Source organism: Bos mutus, chromosome 7 (assembly GCF_027580195.1).
Source record: "Bos mutus isolate GX-2022 chromosome 7, NWIPB_WYAK_1.1, whole genome shotgun sequence".
Taxonomy (NCBI): Eukaryota; Metazoa; Chordata; class Mammalia; order Artiodactyla; family Bovidae; genus Bos; species Bos mutus.
In genome coordinates, this window is record NC_091623.1 from 5,719,399 (window position 1) to 5,743,717 (window position 24,319).

At 37.5% G+C, this 24,319-nt stretch overlaps 1 protein-coding gene across 1 annotated transcript in view; it reads right to left on the bottom strand.

Moving 5' to 3' along the window:
• The window catches only part of LOC102269510 (hyaluronan mediated motility receptor), a 44,059-nt gene extending 23,282 nt beyond the window's left edge, over nt 1-20,777 (bottom strand). The window contains 2 exon segments of the mRNA XM_070373000.1: nt 19,787-20,083; nt 20,768-20,777. Of these exon segments, the coding sequence (XP_070229101.1) occupies nt 19,787-20,083; nt 20,768-20,777 (307 nt within the window).
• Nucleotides 20,778-24,319: the final 3,542 nt, after the last annotated feature.

Here is a 24,319-nt window from a genome sequence, read left to right on the forward strand (position 1 = left end):
GTACTGGAGTTTCAGCCCTAGCATCATTCCTTCCAAAGAAATCCCAGGGCTGATCTCCGTCAGAATGGACTGGTTGGATCTCCTTGCAGTCCAAGGGACTCTCAACAGTCTTCTCCAACACCACACTTTATTTTTTTTTTTTATTCAATTTTAATTAAAAAAAAATTATACATGTGTTCCCCATCCTGAACCCTCCTCCCTCCTCCCTCCCCATACCATCCCTCTGGGTCGTCCCAGTGCACCAGCCCCAAGCATCCAGCATCGTGCATTGAACCTGGACTGGCATCTCGTTTCATACACTTTAAAAGCATCAATTCTTCAGTGTTCAGCCTTCTTCACAGTCCAACTCGCACATCCATACGTGACCACAGGAAAAACCATAGCCTTGACTAGACGGACCTTTGTTGGCAAAGTAATGTCTCTGCTTTTGAATATGCTATCTAGGTTGGTCATAACTTTCCTTCCAAGAAGTAAGCGTCTTTTAATTTCATGGCTGCAGCCACCATCTGCAGTGATTTTGGAGCCCAGAAAAATAAAGTCAGCCACTGTTTCCACTGTTTCCCCATCTATTTCCCATGAAGTGATGGGACCAGATGCCATGATCTTCGTTTTCTGAATGTTGAGCTTTAAGCCAACTTTTTCACTTTCACTTTCATCAAGAGGCTTTTTAGTGCCTCTTCACCTTCTGCCATAAGGGTGGTGTCATCTGCATATCTGAGGTTATTGATATTTCTCCCGGCAATCTTGATTCCAGCTTGTGTTTCTTCCAGTCCAGCATTTCTCATGATGTACTCTGCATATAAGTATAAACAGGATGACAATCTACAGCCTTGACGAACTCCTTTTCCTATTTGGAACCAGTCTGTTGTTCCATGTCCAGTTCTAACTGTTGCTTCCTGACCTGCATACAAATTTCTCAAGAGGCAGATCGGGTGGTCTGGTATTCCCATCTCTTACAGAATTTTCCACAGTTAATTGTGATTCACACAGTCAAAGGCTTTGGCACAGTCAATAAAGCAGAAATAGATGTTTTTCTGGAACTCTCTTGCTTTTTCTTTGATCCAGCAGATGTTGGCAATTTGATCTCTGGGTCCTCTGCCTTTTCTAAAACCAGCTTGAATATCTGGAATTTCACGGTTCACATATTGCTGAAGCCTGGCTTGGAGAATTTTGAGCATTACTTTACTAGCATGTGAGATGAGTGCAATTGTGCCGTAGTTTGAGCATTCTTTGGCATTTGCCTTTCTTTGGGATTGGAATGAAAACTGACCTTTTCCAGTCCTGTAGCCACTGTTGAGTTTTCCAAATTTGCTGGCATATTGAGTGCAGCACTTTCACAGCATCATCTTTCAGGATTTGAAATAGCTCAACTGGAATGCCATCACCTCCACTAGCTTTGTTCGTAGTGATGCTTTCTAAGGTCCACTTGACTTCACATTCCAGGATGTCTGGCTCTAGGTTAGTGATCACACCATCGTGATTATCTGGGTCGTGAAGATCTTTTTTGTACAGTTCTTCTGTGTATTCTTGCCATCTCTTCTTAATATCTTCTGCTTCTGTTAGGTCCATACCATTTCTGTCCTTTATCAAGCCCGTCTTTGCATGAAATGTTCCTTTGGTATCTCTCATTTTTTTGAAGAGATCTCTAGTCTTTCCCATTCTGTTGTTTTGCTCTGTTTCTTTACATTGATCACTGAAGAAGGCTTTCTTATCTCTTCTTGCTATTCTTTCGAACTCTGCATTCAGATGTTTATATCTTTTCTTTTCTCCTTTGCTTTTTGCCTCTCTTCTTTTCACAGCTATTTGTAAGGCCTCCCCAGACAGCCATTTTGCTTTTTTGCATTTCTTTTCCATGGGGATGGTCTTGATCCCTGTCTCCTGTACAATGTCACGAACCTCATTCCATAGTTCATCAGGCACTCTATCTATCAGACCTAGGCCCTTAAATCTATTTCTCACTTCCACTGTATAATCATAAGGGATTTGATTTAGGTCATACATGAATGGTCTCGTAGGAGGCTTTAATACCCTACTCACACCAATGGACAGATCATCAAAATAGAAAATTAATAAGGAAACACAAGTCTTAAATATATGCTAGATGAGATGGATCTCACTGATATCTTTAGGACATGCCATCCAAATGCAGAAGAAAACACTTTCTTCTCAAGTGCACATGGAACATTCCTCAGGATAGATCACATCTTGGGTCACAAATCAAACCTCAGTAAATTTAAGAAAATTGAAATTGTATCCAGCATCTTCTCTGACCACGATGCTTTAAGACTAGATATCAATTATAAGTAAAAAAAACTAAGAAACACAAACACATGGAGATTAAACAACACGTTTCTAAATAACCAACAGGTTACTGAAGAAATCAAAAGGGAAATCTAAAAAATTCTAGAAACAAATGACAATGAAAACATGACAACTCAAAACCTATGGGATGCAGCAAAAGCAGTTCTAATAGGGAAGTTTATAGCAATACAACCCTACCTCAAGAAACAAGAAAAATCGAATAGATAACCTAACTTTAAAAGCAACTGGAAAAAGAAGGAAAAAAAAATTAGTAGAAGGAAAGAAATCATAAAGATCCCAGGAGAAATAAATGAAAAAGAAACAGAAGTAAAGATTAATAAAACTAAAAGCTAGTTCTTCGAGAAGATAAATAAAATTGACAAGTCCTTAGCCAGACTCGAGATAAAAAGACAGAATCAAATCAACAAAACTAGAAATGAAAAAAGAGAGGTTACAACAGACAATGCAGCAATACAAAGGATTATAAGAGACTATTATTAACAACTATATGGTAATAAAATAGATAACCTGGAAGAAATGGACAGATTCCTAGAAGAGTTCAGTTTAACAAGACTGAACCAGGAAGAAACAGAAATTATGAACAACCCAATTACAAGCACTGAAATTGAAACTGTGAAAAAAAATCTCCCAAAAAACAAAAGGCCAGGACCAGATGGCTTCACAGGAGAATTCTATCAAACATTTAGAAAAGTGCTAATGCCTATCCTTCTAAAACTCTTTCAAAAAACTGCAGAGGAAGGAACACTTTCAAGCTCAGTCTACAAAGCCACCATTACCCTAATACCGAAACCAGAAAAACACAACACAAAAAAGAAAACTACAGGCCAATATCACTGATGAACATAGATGCAAAAATCCTCAACAAATTTTAGGGAACAGAATTCAGCAACACATCAAAAAGCTCATACATCATGATCAAGTTGGGTTTATTCCAAGGATGCAAGGATTCTTCAATATATGCAAATCAATCAATGTGATACACCACATTAACAAACTGAAAGATAAAAACCATATAACATCTCAATAGATTCAGAAAAACCCTTTGACAAAATTCAGCACCCATTTATGATTAAAACTTCAAAATATGGGCATAGAAGGAAGTTATCTCAACATAGTAAAGGCCATATGTGATAAGCCTACAGCAAACATTATTCTCAATGGTGAAAAACTGAAAGCATTCCCCCTAAGATCAGGAACAAGACAAGGGTATCCACTTTCACCACTATTATTTCACATAGTTCTGGAAGTCCTAGCTACAGAAATCAGAGAAGAAAAAGAAATAAAATGAATCCAGATCAGAAAAGAAGAAATAAAGCTCTCACTGTTTGCAGATAACATTATACTGTACATAGAAAACCCTAAAGATAGTATCAGAAAATTACTAGAGCTAATCAGTGAATTTAGCAAAGTTGCAGGATACAAAATCAATACACAGAAATCACTTGCATTTCTATGTACTAACAATGAAAAATCAGAAAGAGCAATTAAGGAATCAATCCCACTCACCATTGCAACAAAAAAATTAAATATCTTGGAATAAATTTACCTAAGGAGAGGAAAAACTGTACACAGAAAATTATAAGGCACTAATGACTCATTGGGAAAGACCCTGATGCTGGGAGGGACTGGGGCAGGAGGAGAAGGGGACAACAGAGGATGAGATGGCTGGATGGCATCACCGACTCGATGGACGTGAGTTTGAGTGAACTCCGGGAGTTGGTGATGGACAGGGAGGCCTGGCGTGCTGCAGTTCATGGGGTCGCAAAGAGTTGGACATGACTGAGTGACTGAACTGAACTGAATGAAAGAAATAAAAGATGACATAAACAGATGGAGAGATATTCCATGTTCCTGGGTAGGAAGAATCAATATTGTGAAAATTTCTGTACTACCAAATACAATCTACAGATTTAACGCAATCCCTATCAAATTACTAATGACATTTTTTTCACAGAACTAGAACAAAAAATTTCACAATTCATATGGAAACACAAAAGACCCTGAAGAGCCAAAGCAGTCTTGAGAAAGATGAATGGAGCTGGAGGAATCAACCTTCCTGACTTCAGGTTATACTACAAAGCTACAGTCATCAAGACAGTATGTTACTGGCACAAAAACAGAAATATAAACCAAATGGAACAAGAGAGGAAGTCCAGAAATAAACCCATCCACCTATTTTTGATGAAGGAGGCAAGAGTATACAATGAGGCAAAGACAGCCTCTTCAATAAATGGTGCTAGGAAAACAGGACAACTACATGTAAAAGAATGAAATTAGGACACTTCCTAACAACATGCACAAGGATAAACTCAAAATGGATTAAAGATCTAAATGTAAGACCAAAAACTATAAAACTCTTAGAGGAAAACATAGGCAAAACACTGGATGACATAAATGAAAGTAAGATCCTCTGTGACCCATCTCCTGCTGCTGCTAAGTCACTTCAGTCGTGTCCAACTGTGCAACCCCATAGATGGCAGCCCACCAGGCTCCCCCGTCCCTGGGATTCTCCAGGCAAGAACACTGGAGTGGGTTGCTATTTCCTTCTCCAACGCATGAAAGTGAAAGTGAAAGCGAAAGTGAAATCGCTCAGTCGTGTCTGACTCTTAGCGACCCCGTGGACTGCAGCCTACCAGGCTCCTCCATCCATGGGATTTTCCAAGCAAGAGTACTGGAGTGGGTTGCCATTGCCTTCTCCAATGACCCACTTCCTAGGGTAACAGAAATTAAAAAAAAAGTAAACAAGTGGGACTCGATTAAACTTAAAAGCTTTTGCACAGCAAAGGAAGCTATAAGCAAGGTGAAAAGACAACCCTCAGAATGGGAGAAAATAATAGTAAATGAAACAACTGACAAAGGATTCGTTTCCAAAATACACAAGCAGCTTATACAACTCAATACCAGAAAAGCAAAACAACCCAATCAAAAAGTGGGAAAAGGACCTAAACAGACATCTCTCCAAAGAAGACATACAGATGACTAACAAACACATGAAAAGATGCTCAACACTGCTCAAATTAGAGAAATGCAAATCAAAACTACAATGAGATATCACCACACACCGGTCAGAATGGCCATCATCAGAAAATCTACAAACAATAAATGCTGGAGAGGGTGTGGAGAAAAGGGAACGCTCTTCCGCTGTTGATGGGAATGTAAATTGATACAGCCACTATGGAAGATAGTATGGAGGTTCCTTAAAAAACTAGGAATAAAACCACCATGACCCAGCATTCCCACTCCTACGTATATTCCCCGAAGTGAAGTGAAGTTGCTCAGTTGTGTCCAACTCTTTGTGACCCCATGGACTGTAGCCCACCAGGCTCTTCCATCCAAGGAATTTTCTAGGCCAAGAGTACTGGAGTGGGTTGCCATTTCCTTCTCCAGGGCATCTTCCCAACCCAGAGTTCAAACCCAGGTCTCCCGCATTGCGGGCAGACGCTTTACCGTCTAAGCCACCAGGGAATCACAGTGGATAGGCATATTCCCTGGGGTAACCAAAATTGAAAGAGACAGATGTATCCCATTGTTCGTTGCAGCACTATTTACAATGGCTAAAACATGGAAGCAACCTAGATGTCCATCCACAGATAAATGGACAAAGAAGTGGCGGTAGATATACACAGTAGAATATTACTCAGCCATAAAAATGAATGCATTTGAGTCAGTTCTAATGATGTAGATGAACCTAAAACCTATTATACAGAATGAAGTGAATCAGAAAGAGAAAGATAAATACCATATTCTAACAGACATATACAGAATCTAGAAAAGTGGTACTGAAGAATTTATTTACAGGGCAACAATGGAGAAAGAGACATAGAGAGCAGACTTACGGACATGGGGAGAGGGGAGGAGAGGGTGAGATGTATGGAAAGAGTAACATGAAAAGTTACATTACCATAGGTAAAATAGATCAGATCAGATCAGTCGCTCAGTCGTGTCTTGCATTGCAGGCAGATTCTTTACCATCTGAGCCACCAGGGAAGCCCTTAAAGGACAAAAATGGTATTCAATTTATCCCAAGGGCATAGTAATTATCTTATTAATCCATATATTCAATTACCAAGATGTCTTATTCATTAAAAACATACTTAATAACTGGAAGCTCATTTAGACACGAGAAAGCATAGGCTTCTGAAATACCAGTAAATATCAAATGGCAATAAGATTAAGAAATGATTACAAGCCATTTCTGTCCTCTACCATCCAAGCAAACATCAAACTCAAACTGCCATCTTTTGATCCTAAATCATATAAAATTTTAACAAGGCTAATGACTTTAAAAACGAAGCAAAGCACAAAGCATTTCTATTAGGGAGTATGATTAGGGAATAAGATGCTCCCAGAAATTTAGGTTTTTGTTACCAGTTAATCAAAAGAATTGAAAAGCGACTTCTATCATTTTTACCCTTCCATCTAAAATATAAGTACTAGTTAAGAAAGTTCTCAGGTTTGTCTATGCATAATTTGTGACATCATTAATCAAAGAAGAATTGATTATTTTTACCAGCTAATTAGTGAAACAAACCTCCACTTAGCACCTTGTGCTGAAAACGTGTCAGCACTTCATTACACAGATATTGGAAACTACAATCTGGTTGCTATGGTAACAAGATCCAATGGGGATTTTTGTGTTTAGCTGACATATCTAGATCAAACAGAATATGATTAAAAGGAAAGAATCTAACTTAAAGCACTTTTGTACTCAAAACACTGCAAAAATTGTTTTTGAAACTGCCAATTTCAAATAATATGATCACATAAGACTCCATAGAAATTTAAAAAAACCTTCTTTTTTGTGTTTGTATCCTTGGACCTGTATTATTTTTTTAATTTGAAAATGAAAATCATTATTGCAGAAACACTCAGACTATAACTCCCATTGTTTCAAGACTTTATTGATTATAATAATGAATAAATCATGTTAGAAGTCACAGTTAGGCCAAAGCAAAGAAGACAAAAGATGTGTGGCCTTAAAACAACAAATAAACCAGAAGCAGAGATCGCTTTATGTTAATATGTTTTTGTGACAGTAATTGGCAGGGAAGCTTGTTAAAAAGGCAATTCATTAAAAGTTATAGCTTTGGTTGGCAGGGTCCCAGATTTTCCCCATCCATCCTTTATGCCATGCTTCTTTCTTCATTGCAATACCTGATTTGTAGAATTTGACATAAATATAATGGAATTTGTGGGTCAGTATTAAAATACAGAAACTATTCCTGTCAGCAAATAATTATTGAGCCCTAACTCACTCCAAAATAAATATAACACACTATAAATTTTACACTTTAATTCACCTTTTAAAATTTCAGTTGATCTCAAAATAAGCAATGTCTGATTTGCACCATCTGATTCAGCATCTAAACAGAGAATAATGCTGCCTGTCAAGACTAAGGTGCCATTAGCAACAGAGAAGGCAAGACCCAAGAAAGGAAGCAAAGCCTAGAGTGGATGTGTCTTGTCCTTAATCATGTGAACTCTAGAGCAAGTAATGCCAGAAAAGTGTAGCAAATAGAGAAGTTGCTTGACTGTTGGAACCCCAAATGATCAGTGCCCAGGAAAGGCTCTTAGCTGCAAAAAGGATTTGAGATGTAATTGCAGCAAAGATTTCACCATCAAAAAACATAAAATGTTGGGCAGGAAAGCAAGGTATTGGTGAAACTGCAGCCTAGTTTGGGAAGCTGTTTTAAGAAATAATTTCTGCTGATGCAGAGTCAACGGGAGCCAACAAGCCATTACTGAAGTTATGACACGGAATAGTTAGCTCTGGCACTGAACATGAAGTTTTAGCAGTGGTAACTCTTTTGAGGATCTGATCTTACAATATATTAGAATGTACTAGTGAACAATGACTCAAGAGAGCACTAAGTACAAAAGTGTGTTCATAGAAAATCTTTAAACAGAAACCATTTTGCCAGTCTTAATAAAGAATTAGCAGGATTATAAAGACAGGGAGACCCTATCCACACAACTTCAAGAGTCATGACCAAAGCCTTTAGTATAAATTATTTTGCTTGCTTCAACTTCACTGAAAGTACAAAAGGTAAATAATCTTCTAGAAAATAAAATATGAAGCCAAACTTTGATAATGTAGATCCCATTTACTCAAGGAAAAATATATATCAAATTTTCTGTATTTCTGTAGAATTCTTAATTAAGTCAGTAGTAGCCATGTGTATAGCATGTCTTCAGGGCTATTTGATGGCTTCAGTTTGGTGGTGTCACATTTAGCTGTCTTTATGCTACCCAAGCTTTCATCTCCATGGCTAGAGCTGTAATACATAGTCTTATAGCTGTGGAACAGATTTAAGTTTTATGCATGGTTGTATAAATAACTATCTGAGCTTTAAACATGATTGTTAGGTCAATTTATTTCAATTTCTACTTATCATTTAGGAAGATGGATGACTATATTTTTGAGCTACACAATAATACTTGAACATCAGTCTCTAGACAAATGTGAAAGGATACACTATTTTTTCTGTTTGTTTTATAATTAAACCGCTTGTGTTGAGGTCATTTTAGATACAAATACAGTTTTGTGTTTTGTTTTGTTTTGTTTTTTGTCTATATTATCTTTTTTTAAATTTTATTTTATTTTTAAACTTTACAATATTGTATTAGTTTTGCCAAATATTGAAATGAATGCGCCACAGGTATACATTTGTTCCCCATCCTGAACCCTCCCCCCTCCTCCCTCCCCATACCATCCTTCTGGGTCATCCCAGTGCACCAGCTCCAAGCATCCAGTATCGTGCATCGAACCTGGACTGGCGACTCATTTCATACATGATATTGTACATGTTTCAATGCCATTCTCCCAAATCTTCCCACTCTCTCCCTCTCCCACAGAGTCCATAAGACTGATCTATACATCAGTGTCTCTTTTGCTGTCTCGTACACAGGGTTATTGTTACCATCTTTCTAAATTCCATATATATGCGTTAGTATACTGTATTGGTGTTTTTCTTTCTGGCTTATTTCACTCTGTATAATAGGCTCCAATTCTCAAATATAGTTTTAAGAAATACTATAAAAAGGTCCTGTGCACCTTTATTCAGTTTCACCCAATGGTAACATCTTGTAATACTATAGTACAAAATCCCAGTTGGGATATTTTAAGACGGTGTACAGATACCATCAAGTCACAGAACAAGCCCATCACCAAGTATTCCTAATGGTTGCCTTTTTACAACCATACCCACTTTAGTGACAGCCCCAGGTCTCTTCAGTCCCTGTAGCTGCTAACCCGTCCAATATGTCTGTAAGATTTCAAGAACATTACATAAAAGAGAATCACAGAGTGTGTAATCTTTTGCTTTTTTTACACAGCATAATTTTCTGAAGATTCATCCACAGAGAACTGTTGCATTTATCTAGCTTTTGTTCCTTTTTTATTGCTGAGTATTATTTCAAATTAATCATTCATTCATCTAAGGACATCTGGATTGTTTCCAGTCTTTAGATCTATGAATAAAGCTACTATAAGTATTTATTTACAGTCAGGCTTTTCTGTGAATGTGCTTTCATTTTTCCATGAAAAATGCCCAGGAATGCAATTGGTAAGTCATATGGTAGTTGCTTGTTTAGCTATTCAAGAAACTGCTAAATTGTTTTCCAGAATAGGTGTACCATTTAACATTTCCAAAAGTGTTGTATAAGTAATCCAGTTTCTTACCTTTCTTGCCAGCAATTGGTATTATTACTTTTTTTTGGGGGGGGGCATACTGATTAACACATAGTGAGATCTCATTGTGGGTTTGATTTCCCTAATGAAAATGATATTGATTTTCTTTTCATGAATTTATTTGCCATCTGTATATATATTGTATCTTATTCACATATTTTGCTTATTTTGAAACTGGAATTTTTTTCACCTTTGGGCTTTTTAATTGAGACAACATTGATTTATAATATTATGTGTTTCATACGCACACTACTCAGCTGTCAATAAAGATAGAATCTTGCCATTTACGAAAACATGATGGACCTTGAGGGTATTACTCTAAGTTGTTTAATGGCTAAGTCATGTCCAACTCTTTTGCGATCCCATGGACTATAGCCCGTCAATCTCCTCTGTCCATGGGATTTCCCAGACAAGAATACTGGAGCAGGTTGCCATTTCCTTCTGCAGAGGATCTTCCCAGCCCAGGGATTGAACCTGAGTCTCCTGCTTGGCAGACAGGTTCTTTATTATTGAGTCACCAGGGAAGCCCTAAGTGAAATGTCAGATGAAGAGAGAAATACTGTATGGTTTCATTTGTATGTGGAATATAAAAAAAACAAACAAAAATACTGTTGGACTTTGAGATATCTTTATATACTCTAAATTCTAGTCCTTTGTCAGATATATGGTTTACACATATTTTCTCCCAGGCTGTAGCTAGTCTTTTTACCTTCTTCACAGAGGAAAAGTTTTAAATTTTGATCAAGTCCAATTAATCACTTTTTTATTTTATGTATGATGTCAAGTGATAGAATGTTTTGCCTGGCTGTGCATCCTGAACACTTTATCATAACTTTTCTTCTAAAAGTTTTATGGTCTTATGTATTATATTTAAATTCATGACCAATATTAACTCAATGTTTTTATAGTGTATGAGGCTTAAGATGACACTCATTTTTTTGTATGTTTATGCTACATATTTGCTCTGGCGCTGTTTTTGTCTCCATTGAAGTTGAATTAATTTACTCCCTTGCTGACAATGAGTTGGTCATATTTGTATGGCCCATTTCTCTGTTTTTTTTTTTTTAACGACCTTGGACTGCAGGCTCCATAATTGAGCACATGGGCTTAGCTGCTCTGCAGCGTGTGGAATCTTCCCAGTGAAAGTGAAAGTGTCACTCAGTCTTGTCCAACTGTTTGTGACCCCATGGACTATTCAGTCCATGGAATTCTCCAGGCCAGAATACTGGAGTGGGTAGCCATTCCCTTCTCCAGGGGATCTACCTGACCCAGGAATCAAACCGGGGTCTCTTGCATTGCAGGCAGATTCTTTACCAACTCAGTTATCAGGGAAGCCAGTATATTCCCAGACCATGGATCAAACTGGCACCCCTGTAATGGCAGGTGAATTCTTATCTACCACACCAACAGGGAAGTCACATTTCTCTGTATTATTCTGTTTAATTGGTCTATCTCTACCAATATCATTTATTTTGGATTATAAGATTCAAAAATAAGTAGATTGGTTCTTCCCACTTTATTCATCTTATTCAAAATTGTTTTAGCTTTTCTATATCCTTTGTCTTTCTATTACATTTTAGAATATTTTGTCTGTACAAAAACTGTTGCTGGGATTTTGACAGAAATTGTGTTAGTTTATATATCCATTTAGGGAGAACCGATATCTTTATTAGCTGAGTCTTATTGATGAACATGTTACATCTATGTATGTATTTAATTCTTCTTTGAATTCTTTTATTAACATTTTATAGTTTTCAGCAGACAAGTCTTGTACTGTTGGCTTACATTTAAGTATTTAAATTTATTAATGATTATAAGCAGCTTTTTATTTTTAACTTCAGTGTCCCAAGTTCATTGCTAACATACTGAAATACAATTGATTTTTTTTAAGTGCATCTTGTGATCTTGATGAATTGACTTATTAGTTCTAGGAATTTTTCTGGATACTTTGGATAGCTTATGTAGAAAACTATGTCATTTGCAGATAGGGAAATTCTGAGATCTTCATTTCCAATGTGTATGCATTTTAATATATCCATTTTTCGCCTGTTGGACTGGCTAAAAATTCCAGAAATATGTTGAGTAGGAGTGTCAAGAATAGATATCTTGGTTATCAACCTTTAGGTGAAAAGTATCTAGCTTTTCACCATTAAATAAAATATTATATGTATTTTGTGGAATTATTTTTAGATGCTCTTTACCAAGTTGAGGAAGTTCCCTCTATTCTTATTTTTCTGAGAGATTTTTATGATGAATGTGTGAAATTTTGTCAAATTTTGTCAAATACTTAAATTGTGTGATTTGTCATATGATTGTTATTATGGTACATTGCACTGATTTCTTAATATTGAACCAATCTTGCATGCATGGAATGAATCCAACTTGAGAATGGTATATAATTCCTTTTATGCATTGCTCAACTCTGCTTGATAGTACATTTTAGGGTTCTGCATCTTATTAATGAGGGATATTGATCTACAGTCTATTTGTATTTTTTGCACTCTCTTTTTTGGGTACTGCTATCAGGGTGATAATTACTTTATAAATGAATTGATGATTGGTCCTTCATTTATTTTCAGGAGGCGCTTGTACAAAATTGGTGTTAATTCTTCTTTCAATGTTTGGGAGAATTCTCCACTGAAACCCTTTTTCCCTGGAGGATATCTTTGTGGGAAAGCTTTTACTTACGAATTAAATTTCCTTCATAGTTATAAGGCTATTCAAAATACTACTTCATACTGGGTGATGTATATTAGTTTGTACTTTTTGAGAAATTTACCTATTTCATCTGAGTTGTCAAATTTCCATGTGGAGAGTTTTTTTGTTTTGTTTTTTTTTTAACAGTATATGCTTACAGTCTGTGTGTGATTAGTAGTTTTTGTGTGTAGTAGCTTTGTGTGTCTGTCGTTACATCCCTTGTTTATTCCTGCTATTGCTAACTTGTACTTTCTCTCTTTTTTTAATATTTTCTCTGTCAGCCTTGCAAGAATTTTGTCATTTTTACTGATTTTTCCTAAGAAATCTCTCTTTAATAGATGTGTTCTATTGTTTCTATTTTCAACTTAACTGCTTTCTGCTCTTATCCTTATTATTTTCTTCCTTCTGCCTATTTATTTGCCCTTCTTTTTCTATATTTTTGATGTAGAAGCATAAATTATTGAGTTTTTCTTCATTTAAAATGTATATTTTGTGCTATAAATATTCCTGTCAGCAATGCTTTAGCCATTTAGTCTCACAGATTTTTATACGCTGTAGTTTCCTTTTCATTCAGTTAAGTATTTTTTTAAATATTTTTCTTGATACTTTCTCTTTTACTCATAGATTGTCTAGAGGTGTGCTGTTTAATTTTCAAGTGTTTGGAGGTTTTCCTGATATATTTTATTAGGACTTCTAGCTTAATTTCATTTTAGTCAGAGTACAATTTGTATGATTTCAATAGCTTTTTATAAAAAGGAATGCATTTGAGTCAGTTCTAATGAGGTGGATGAAGCTGGAGCCAACTATACAGAGTGAAGTAAGTCAGAAAGAGAAAGACAAATACTGTATATTAACACACGTATATGGAATTTAGAAAGACAGTACTAATGATCCTACATTCAGGGCAGCAAAGGAGACCTGATGTAAAGGACAGACTTTTGGACTTAGTGGGAGAAGGTGAGGGTGGGATGATTTGAGAGAACAGCATTGAAACATGTACATTATCATATGAAAAATAGATAACCAGTGTGAGTTTGATGTATGAAGTGGGGCATCCAAAGCCAGTGCTTCAGGAAAACCCAAAGGGAGACAGTAGGGAGGGAGGTGGAGCTGTTCGGGATGGGGGATACATGTATATCTGTATGTATGGCAAAAGCCATCACAATATTGTAAAGTAATTATCCTACAATTAAAATAAATTAATCAATTAAAAAAATTTTTAATTGTTCAGAATTTTTTATAAGGACACATTGGTCCACATTGGTTTACATTCCAATGGCACTAGAAAAGACTGTGTATTCTGCTATCCTTGGGTGGAAAATTTAATAAATATAATATTAGATTCTGTTTGTTAATAGTAATTTGGGGTTTTTCTAATTCTTGCTAATTTTCTATTATTCTAATCAATTATTGAGAGGAGAGATAAAGTTCAACTATGTTTATGGATTTGTCTACTTTTTCATTTAGGTCAGTTCTTTTTTCTTTCAGTTTTTATTTTCTGTATTTTGCAGCTTTGTTAATTTTGTGGATACATATTTAGGATTGGTGGTATTCTGAAGGACTAACACTTATCACTATATAATGTCTTTCTGTATCTGTGGAAAATTTCTTTGTTCTGAAGTCTACTTTATAAGATACTAATATCTTATACAAATATACTTATATTTTTATGAATCTTTGTATGATATATATATATATATATGTTTCCCTTTACTTTAAATATGTATATTGGGCTTCCCTGGTGGCTCAGTAGTAAAGAATCTGCCTGCAATGCAGAAGATGTGGCAGGCAGGAGCTGCAGTTTCAATTCTTGAGTCAGGAAGATTGCCTGGAGAAGGAAATTGCAACCCAGTCCAATATTTTTGCCTGAAAAATCCCAAGGACAGAGGAGCCTGGTGGGTTACAGTCCATGGAGTGACAAAGTTGGACATGACTGAGCAACTAAACAACAACAACAGAGTATATATACTTTACCTCCCTTTCATTATCATTAAACTCCATTGATAATTCTCTTTTTATTTAATTTATTTATTTTAATTGGAGGCTAATTACTTTACAATATTGTATTGGTTTTGCCATACATTGACATGAATCCGCCATGGATGTACATGTGTTCCCCATCTTGAACCCCCTTCCACCCTCCCTCCCCATCCCGTCCCTCTGGGTCATCCCAGAGCACCAGCCCTGAGCACTCTGTCTCATGCATCAAACCTGGACTGGCGATTCATTTCACATATGATAATATACATGTTTCAATGCCACTTCTTAAGTATTTTCTCTACATACATTTAAAACCAAATCTGATGGGTTTTATAATTTTCACTTAAACCGGTTAAAAATTTAGAAAATTCAAGAGAAGTATTTGCTCATATTTTTGCATCCTGTGTTTGTACTAAGACTTTCTATTTATTTTACTGAGACTTTCTATTTGCCCATTTGTTTCAGGTACATTCATAATTTGTACTTTAAATATGTTTATTATGGCTGCTTTAAAATATTTCAGAGAATTCTAACATCCCTGTCATCTTGATGTTTGTATATACATAGACTTTTTTCCTTCAGTGTGCAATCTTCCTGCTTCTTGGTATAAGGTATTTCCTATTAAAGCCTAGATATTTTGGATATTACATTATGAGATTCCCATAATTACAAATCCAGAGGTCAAGATCAATCCTTATCTTACTTAGTCTATCAGTAATAGTTAGCATTTGCTAGATTCTTCTTCCCTGGTGGCTCAGACAGTAAAAGTGTCTGCCTACAAGGCAGGAGACCCGGGTTCAATCCCTGGGTCGGTAAGATCCCCTGGAGAAGGAAATGGCAAACCACTCCAGTACTCTTGCCTGGAAAATCCCATGGATAGAGAAGCCTAGTAGGCTACAATCCATGGGATGGCAAAAAGTCAGACACGACTGACTGACTTCACTTTCCTTCTTAAAGGACTTTCTTCACTTGACCTCTTATCATCTTTCAACTCCATTAATCTTCCCTTCTCTAGTTCTTCTTGTAACTACCGAAATGCCCAAGATAAGGCTCTAGACCTATTTTCATTCTACATTCCTTAAGCAATCCATTCCAGGTTTTAACATACTATAATATATATTGTCAATTCAATATACACAGGTTAGACTTCATCCATAACTCAAGATTCTTATATTCTACCACTACTCAATGTCTTCATATGATTGTTTAATAGGCATTTCAACCTATATCATAAATGGAATTCTTGAGCTGTTCTTTCAAGCCAGTGTTTCCTGTCATCTTGCATATTGTCTCAGTAAATGGCCATACATTCCTTCATTTGTTCATACCAAAGTCCTAGAATCATTCTTAATTTTTATTTTTGAAAATATTTTATTTATATTTTATTAGAGTATAATTGCTCTACAATGTTGTGTTAGCTTATGTTGTACAATAAGGTGAATCAACCATAACATACATATATCGCTCCCTCTAGAGCCTCCCTGTCACCTCAATCCCCCAACATCAGTTCAGTTCAGTCGCTCAGTCATGTCCGACTCTTTGCTACCCCATGAACCACAGCACGCCAGGCCTCCCTGTCCATCACCAACTCCTGGAGTTCACCCAGACTCATGTCCATTGAGTCAGTGATGCCATCCAGCCATCTCATCCTCTGTCGTCCCCTTTGCCTCTTGCCCCCAATCCCTCCCAGAATCAGAGTCTTTTCCAATGAGTCAACTCTTCGCATGAGATGGCCAAAGTAATGGAGTTTCAGCTTTAGCATCATTCCTTCCAAAGAAATCCCAGGGCTGATCTCCTTCAGAATGGACTGGTTGGATCTCCTTGCAGTCCAAGGGACTCTCAAGAGTCTTCTCCAACACCACAGTTAAAAAGCATCAATTCTTCAGTGCTCAGCTTTCTTCACAGTCCAACTCTCACATCCATACATGACCACAGGAAAAACCATAGCCTTGACTAGACGAACCTTTGTTGGCAAAAGTAATGTCTCTGCTTTTGAATATGCTATCTAGGTTGGTCATAACTTTGCTTCCAAGGAGTAAGCGTCTTTTAATTTCATGGCTGCAGTCACCATCTGTAGTGATTTTGGAGCCCAGAAAAATAAAGTCTGACAGTGTTTCCACTGTTTCCCCATCTATTTCCCATGAAGTGATGGGACTGGATGCCATGATCTTCGTTTTCTGAATGCTGAGCTTTAAGCCAACTTTTTCACTCTCCTCTTTCACTTTCATCAGGAGGCTCTTCAGTTCCTCTTCACTTTCTGCCATAAGGGTGGTATCATCTGCATATCTGAGGTTATTGATATTTCTCCTGGCAATCTTGATTCCAGCTTGTGTTTCTTCCAGTCCAGCATTTCTCATGATGTACTCTGCATATAAGTTAAATAAGCAGGGTGACAATATACAGCCTTGACGTACTCCTTTTCCTATTTGGAACCCATCTGTTGTTCCATATCCAGTTCTAACTGTTGCTTCCTGACCTGCATACAGATTTCTCAAGAGGCAGGTCAGGTGGTCTGGTATTCCCATCTCCTTCAGAATTTTCCAGTTAATTGTGATCCACACAGTCAAAGGCTTTGGCATAGTCAATAATGCAGAAATAGATGTTTTTCTGGAACTCTCTTGCTTTTTCCATGATCCAGTGGATGTTGGCAATTTAATCTCTGGTTCCTCAGTCTTTTCTAAAACCAGCTTGAACATCAGGAAGTTCACGGTTCACATACTGCTGAAGCCTGGCTTGGAGAATTTTAAGCATTACTTTACTAGCATGTGAGATGAGTGCAATTGTGTGATAGTTTGAGCATTCTTTGACATTGCCTTTCTTTGGGATTGGAATGAAAACCGACCTTTTCCAGTCCTGTGGCCACTGCTGAGTTTTCCAAATTTGCTGGCATATTGAGTGCAGCACTTTCACAGCATCATCTTTCAGGATTTGGAATAGCTCCACTGGAATTCCATCACCTCCACTAGCTTTGTTCGTCGTGATGCTTTCTAAGGCCCACTTGACTTCACATTCCAGGATGTCTGGCTCTAGGTCAGTGATCACACCATCGTGATTATCTGGGTCTTGAAGATCTTTTTTGTACAGTTCTTCTGTGTATTCTTGCCATCTCTTCTTAATATCTTCTGCTTCTGTTAGGTCCATACCATTTCTGTCCTTTATCGAGCCCATCTTTGCATGAAATATTCCCTTGGTATCTTTAATTTTCTTGAAGAGATCTCTAGTCTTTCCCATTCTGTTGTTTTCCTCTATTTCTTTGCATTGATCGCTGAAGAAGGCTTTATCTCTTCTTGCTATTCTTTGGAACTCTGCATTCAAATGCTTATATCCTTCCTTTTCTCCTTTGCTTTTCGCTTCTCTTCTCTTCACAGCTATTTGTAAGGCCTCCTCAGACAGCCATTTTGCTTTTTTGCATTTCTTTTCCATGGGGATGCTCTTGATCCCTGTCTCCTGGACAATGTCACGAACCTCATTCCATAGTTCATCAGGCACTCTATCTATCAGATCTAGGCCCTTAAATCTTTTTCTCACTTCCACTGTATAATCATAAGGGATTTGATTTAAGTCATACCTGAATGGTCTAGTGGTTTCCCTAGTTTCTTCAATTTAAGTCTGAATTTGGCAATAAGGAGTTCATGGTCTGAGCCACAGTCAGCTCCTTTTCTTGTTTTTGCTGACTGTATAAAGCTTCTCCATCTTTGGCTGCAAAGAATATAATCAATCTGATTTCGGTGTTGACCATCTGGTGATGTCCATGTATAGAGTCTTCTCTTGTGTTGTTGGAAGAGGGTGTTTGTTATGACCAGTGCATTTTCTTGGCAAAACTCTATTAGTCTTTGCCCTACTTCATTCCGTATTCCAAGGCCAAATTTGCCTGTTACTCCAGGTGTTTCTTGACTTCCTACTTTTGCATTCCAGTCCCCTGTAATGAAAAGGACATCTTTTTTGTGGTGTTAGTCCTAAAAGGTCTTATAGGTCTTCATTAACTTCAGCTTCTTCAGCGTTACTGGTTGGGGCATAGACTGTGATATTGAATGGTTTGCCTTGGAAACGAACCGAGATCATTCCGTCATTTTTGAGATTGCATCCAAGTATTGCATTCCGGACTCTTTTGTTGACCATGATGGCTACTCCATTTTTTCTGAGGGATTCCTGCCTGCAGTAGTAGATATAATGGTCATCTGAGTTAAATTCACCCATTCCAGTCCATTTCAGTTCGCTGATTCCTAGAATGTCGACATTCACTCTTGCCATCTCTTGTTTGACCACTTCCAATTTGTCTTGATTCATGGACCTGACATTCCAGGTTCCTATGCAATATTGCTCTTTACAGCATCAGACCTTGCTTCTGTCACCAGTCACATCCACAGCTGGGTATTGTTTTTGCTTTGGCTCCATCCCTTCATTCTTTTTGGAGTTATTTCTCTACTGATCTCCAGTAGCATATTGGGCACCTACTGACCTGAGGAGTTCCTCTTTCAGTATCCTATCATTTTGCCTTTTCATACTGTTCATGGGGTTCTCAAGGCAAGAATACTGAAGTGGTTTGCCATTCCCTTCTCCAGTGGACCACATTCTGTCAAATCTCTCCACCATGACCCGCCCATCTTGGGTTGTCCCATGGGCATGGCTTAGTTTCATTGAGTTAGGCAAGGCTGTGGTCCTAGTGTGATTAGATTGACTAGTTTTCCGTGAGTATGGTTTCAGTGTGTCTGCCCTCTGATGCCCTCTTGCAACACCTACCGTCTTACTTGGGTTTGTATTACCTTGGCCGTGGGGTATCTCTTCACAGCTGCTCCAGCAAAGTGCAGCCACTGCTCCTTACTTTGGATAAGGGGTATCTCCTCACCGCCACCCTTCCTGACCTTCAACATGGGATAGCTCCTCTAGGCCCTCCTATGCCCGCGCAGCCATGGCTCCTTGGACTTGGGGTTAGTCCTCCCAGCCCCTTCCCCTGGCCTCGGGCGTGGGGTTGGTCCTCCCGGCCATGGCCCCTGGCCTTGGGTGTGGGGTAGTTCCTCCCGGCCGCCGCCCCTGACCTCAGATGCGGGGTAGCTCCTCTCAGCCACGCTCCCCCCGCCGCCCCCCGCCACCCCTGACCTCGGACTTGGGTAGCTCCTCTCAGCCGTTCCTGCACCATCACAGTCTGGTACTCTCGGCCGCTGCCCCTGACCTTGGATGTGGGGTAACTCCTCTTGGCCGCTGCCCTTCGGGCATGGGGTCCTCCCGGCTTCTGCCCCTGACCTCGGACGTGGGATAGCTCCTCTTGGCTGCGCTTAGTGTGCCGGTCACAGCCGCCTTTAAATATGTCTAAAAATTCTTTGACAATCTTTCCTTCAAGAGGTGGCAGTATATTCCCTTCCCCTTGAATGTGAGTTGGACATAACTGATACACTTCTTAAAACAAACAAACAAAAACCCTCTTTATTTTATATTGGGGTATAGCTAATTAACAATGATGCAATAATTTCAGGTGAATGGCAAAGGGACTCAGCCATACATATACATGTTTCCCTTTTACCCCAAACTCCCCTCTCATCCAGGCTGCCACATAATACTGAGCAGAATTCCATGCACTATACAGTTGGTCCTTGTTTGATATGCATCTTATGTGTTCCAAACTCCTTAACTATTCCTTCCTCCCATTTTTCCCTCTTGACAACCATAAGTTCGTTCTCAAATCTATAAGTCTGTTTCTGCTTTGTAAATATTAATAACTCCATTTGTATCATTTCTTTTTAGATCCCAAATATAACGGATGTCATACAATATTTCTCCTTCTCTTATTTACTTCACTTAGTATGACAATCTCTAGGTCCATTCATGTTGCTGTAAATGGCATTATTTCATTCTTTTTCGTGGATGAGTAATATTCCATTGTATATATGTATCATCTCTTCATCCATTCCTCGGTCAATGGAAGGTTGCTTCCATGTCTTGACTACTGTAAACAGTGCTGCAATGAACACTGGGGTGCATGTATCCTTTCGGAGCATGTTTTTCTCCAGATATATGCCCAGGAGTGGGATTGCAGGGTCATATGGTAGTATCTATTTTTAGTTTTTTAAGGAACCTTTATACCGTTCTCCATAGTCACTGTACCAGCTTACATTCCCACCAACAGTGTAGGAGAGTTTCCTTCTCTCCACACCCTCTCCAGCATTTATTGTTTGTGGATTTTTTGGTGATAGCCATTCTGGCCAGTGTGAGGTGATACCTCATTGTACTTTTGATTTGCATTTCTCTAATACTAGTGATGTTGGACATCTTTTCATGTGCCTCTTGGCCATCTGTATGTCTTCTTTTGAGAAATGTCTATTTAGGTCTTCTGCCCATTTGTTGATTGGGTTGTTTATTTTGATGCATCATGAGCTGTTATGCATCATGAGCTGTTTGTAAATTTTGGAGACTAATCCCTTGTCAAACACATCATTTGCAAATATTTTCTCCCAATCTGTGGGTTGTCTTTCATTTTGTTTACTGTTTTCTTTGCTGTGTAAAAGCTTTTGAGTTTAAATAGATCCCATTTGCTTATTTTTTCCCATTATTCTAGAATATAGATCAAAAAAGATATTGCTACATTTATGTCAGAGTGTATTCTGCCTCTGTTTCCCTCTAGGAGTTTTATAGTATCTATTCTCACATTTAGGTCTTTAATCCATTTTGAGCTTAGTTTTGTGTATGGTGTTAAAGAATAACCTAATGTTTAATTTATTCTCTTACCTCATATTTAAACAATCAGAAAAAAAGAAAATCTTTTAAAATATATGTAAAATCTTATTAGTTCTGCAAACCATCATTGCTATTATCCTGGCCCAAATTATCATCATTTCTCACTTGTTCTTGCTTCAGTGCTTGTCTCCTTACAGATTAGTCTCTCTTCTACAGTAGAAACAGAGAAGGCAATGGCATCCCACTCCAGTACTCTTGCCTAGAAAATCCCATGGATGGAGGAGCCTGGTAGGCTGCAGTCCATGGGGTCGCTAAGAGTCGGACACGACTGAGCGACTTCACTTTCACTTTTCACTTTCATTCATCGGAGAAGGAAATGGCAACCCACTCCAGTGTTCTTACCTGGAGAATCCCAGGAAAAGGGGGGCCTGGTGGGCTGCCGTCTATAGGAACACACAGAGTCAGACATGACTGAAGCGACTTAGCAGCAGCAGCTACAGTAGAAATAAGATTATATGACACATCTGTTTAAAATACCCCAGTCTTTAATACATTTCATAGAATAGAATCACAAGGCCTTACCATGACATATTAAGCCTTGTATGATTTGGTCTTTTTGTATCTTAACAATATGATGCAATGGACAAAAAGTGGTAAAAGTAGCAAGTCCTGTAGTAGCTACATCGATTGAATATTACTTTTATATCATCTTTTCTATTGAAAGTTAAATACAATATTTATTCATACTGTTTTAGGGGAGAAACTGGATTACTTAGGGCAGTGATCCCCAACCTTTTTGGTACCAGGGGCTGGTTTCATGGAAGAAAATTATTCCATGTACCAGAAGTGGAGGTAATGGTTGCAGGATGATTCAAGGGCATAACATTTATTGTGTATTTATACTTTATTTCTAATCTAATGTTCCTGCTGATCTCCAGGAGGTACTGGGCCTTAGCCCAGAGGCTGGCGACCCCTGACTTAGAAGGTTACTAGTAAGTACTTTTTAAAATCAGATTTTATAGTGTTTTCTAAATTTAATGATTATCTTTATGAAATGGAAACCTTTCCATAGCAATCAGTTAAAACAGAAATTGTGGCTAGAGTCTCACAATTCTCTTTGAAATCTTATTATATCATGTAAAACTCAGAAACTGCACTCTAAAAATCACTGTCCTATAATTGTCATGGCCCATCTTTTTGAATCCTCAAAAGATGTTTCTTAACTCCTTTAATACTCTATCTTAAAATTAAAAAAAAAAACAACAATAGACTTTGTTTCGTGTCAGAGCATGGCATGGTAGAGCATGGCATGGTATACCATGCTAAAATCTGTGAAGTACCCCACTTTAATTCAAAATAGTATACAGTTGAGAAGAGAGACATTTTATATTTGGAAAAAGGTATTGGGAAGATAAGAGGGAAAAATTATATTCTAGATAAAGAGCTTTCTAGGTTTTTTTAAAGAGTTCTTTTAAGATTCTCTTTATTACAATCATCAATGGCAGGTCTATGATTGTTATGCAGATATACACATCAAAGTTCTTAAACTGCTAATATGAGGGATCCATGACACCTAAGCCTATTTTTATTTATTCTATAAACAAAAACTGAGCATCTATTTTTATACAAAAAATTATATTTGACATTCTTATATTTGATGAATGTAAGCAATAAAAACTCTTAGTGACCTTCTCTGAATTCAGGCCCACACAGTTAGTTATATAAACTAGGGATTTGAATGACATTTTGCAGCAGAATATGATTTTCTCATCTAATCAGATTATCAATTTATTTTCTTAAGTGTAGAATTCAATTTCCTTCCTACATATATACATTCTGGGAGGCCTTTTACAAGTTGCCTCCTGCTTTTAACGTGACAGTAGCTGTATTTACTGGTGTATAACATATTTATATCATTTAAAATGTTTATGGCATATTTTTTGACCTTTGAGTTATATAACTGGCATTTGTCATTATCACTACAAATGTAAAAAAAGTTTTACAACTTTTACAAATGTAAAAAAAGTTTTTAAATATTGTTAAGACTCCTACCTCAGGCAAAATAATATACTTATTACTTATGAATAATGGTTAGGTACTGTAGCTTATGTCCTACTAAACATGAACTTGAACATTTGTGTTAAATGGGTCTATATGTTTAGAAGTTCTGTTCATTCCTCTATGCTGACAGGCCAGTATCATGCTGTATTATGGTTGTCTCATCAAACTATAGTGCAATGATTCATGTTTTAAACCATTAGTAATAACTTCATTGATAGATAAGGAATTATAGCAGAGATTATAGAGGAGTCTGTCATTTTTTTCTCATTTTATTTCTCCTAGAGAAATAAAAGGTGGGATACCTGGCATCTTGTTTGCTCTGACTTCATACTGACTCAGACTCAAATCAATAAGGCCTCCTGTTGCTCCTACCCCGGGATTTTCATTTGCTGTATCCTCTATCTGATGCTATTGCCTGAGCTATCGGCATGGCTTGTTGCTTCTTTAGGGTATTTACTCAAATATCAGATCTTTTTTTTTTTTTTTTAATTTTATTTTATTTTTAATCTTTACAATATTGTATTAGTTTTGCCCAATATCAAAATGAATCCGCCACAGGTATACATGTGCTCCCCATCCTGAACCCTCCTCCCTCCTCCCTCCCCATACCATCTCTCTGGGTCGTCCCAGTGCACTAGCCCCAAGCATCCAGTATCGTGCATTGAACCTGGAGGGGCAACTCGTTTCATACATGATATTGTACATGTTTCAATGCCATTCTCCCAAATCTTCCCACCCTCTCCCTCTCCCACAGAGTCCATAAGACTATTCTATACATCAGTGTCTCTTTTGCTGTCTCGTACACAGGGTTATTGTTACCATCTTTCTAAATTCCATATATATGCGTTAGTATACTGTATTGGTGTTTTTCTTTCTGGCTTACTTCACTCTGTATAATAG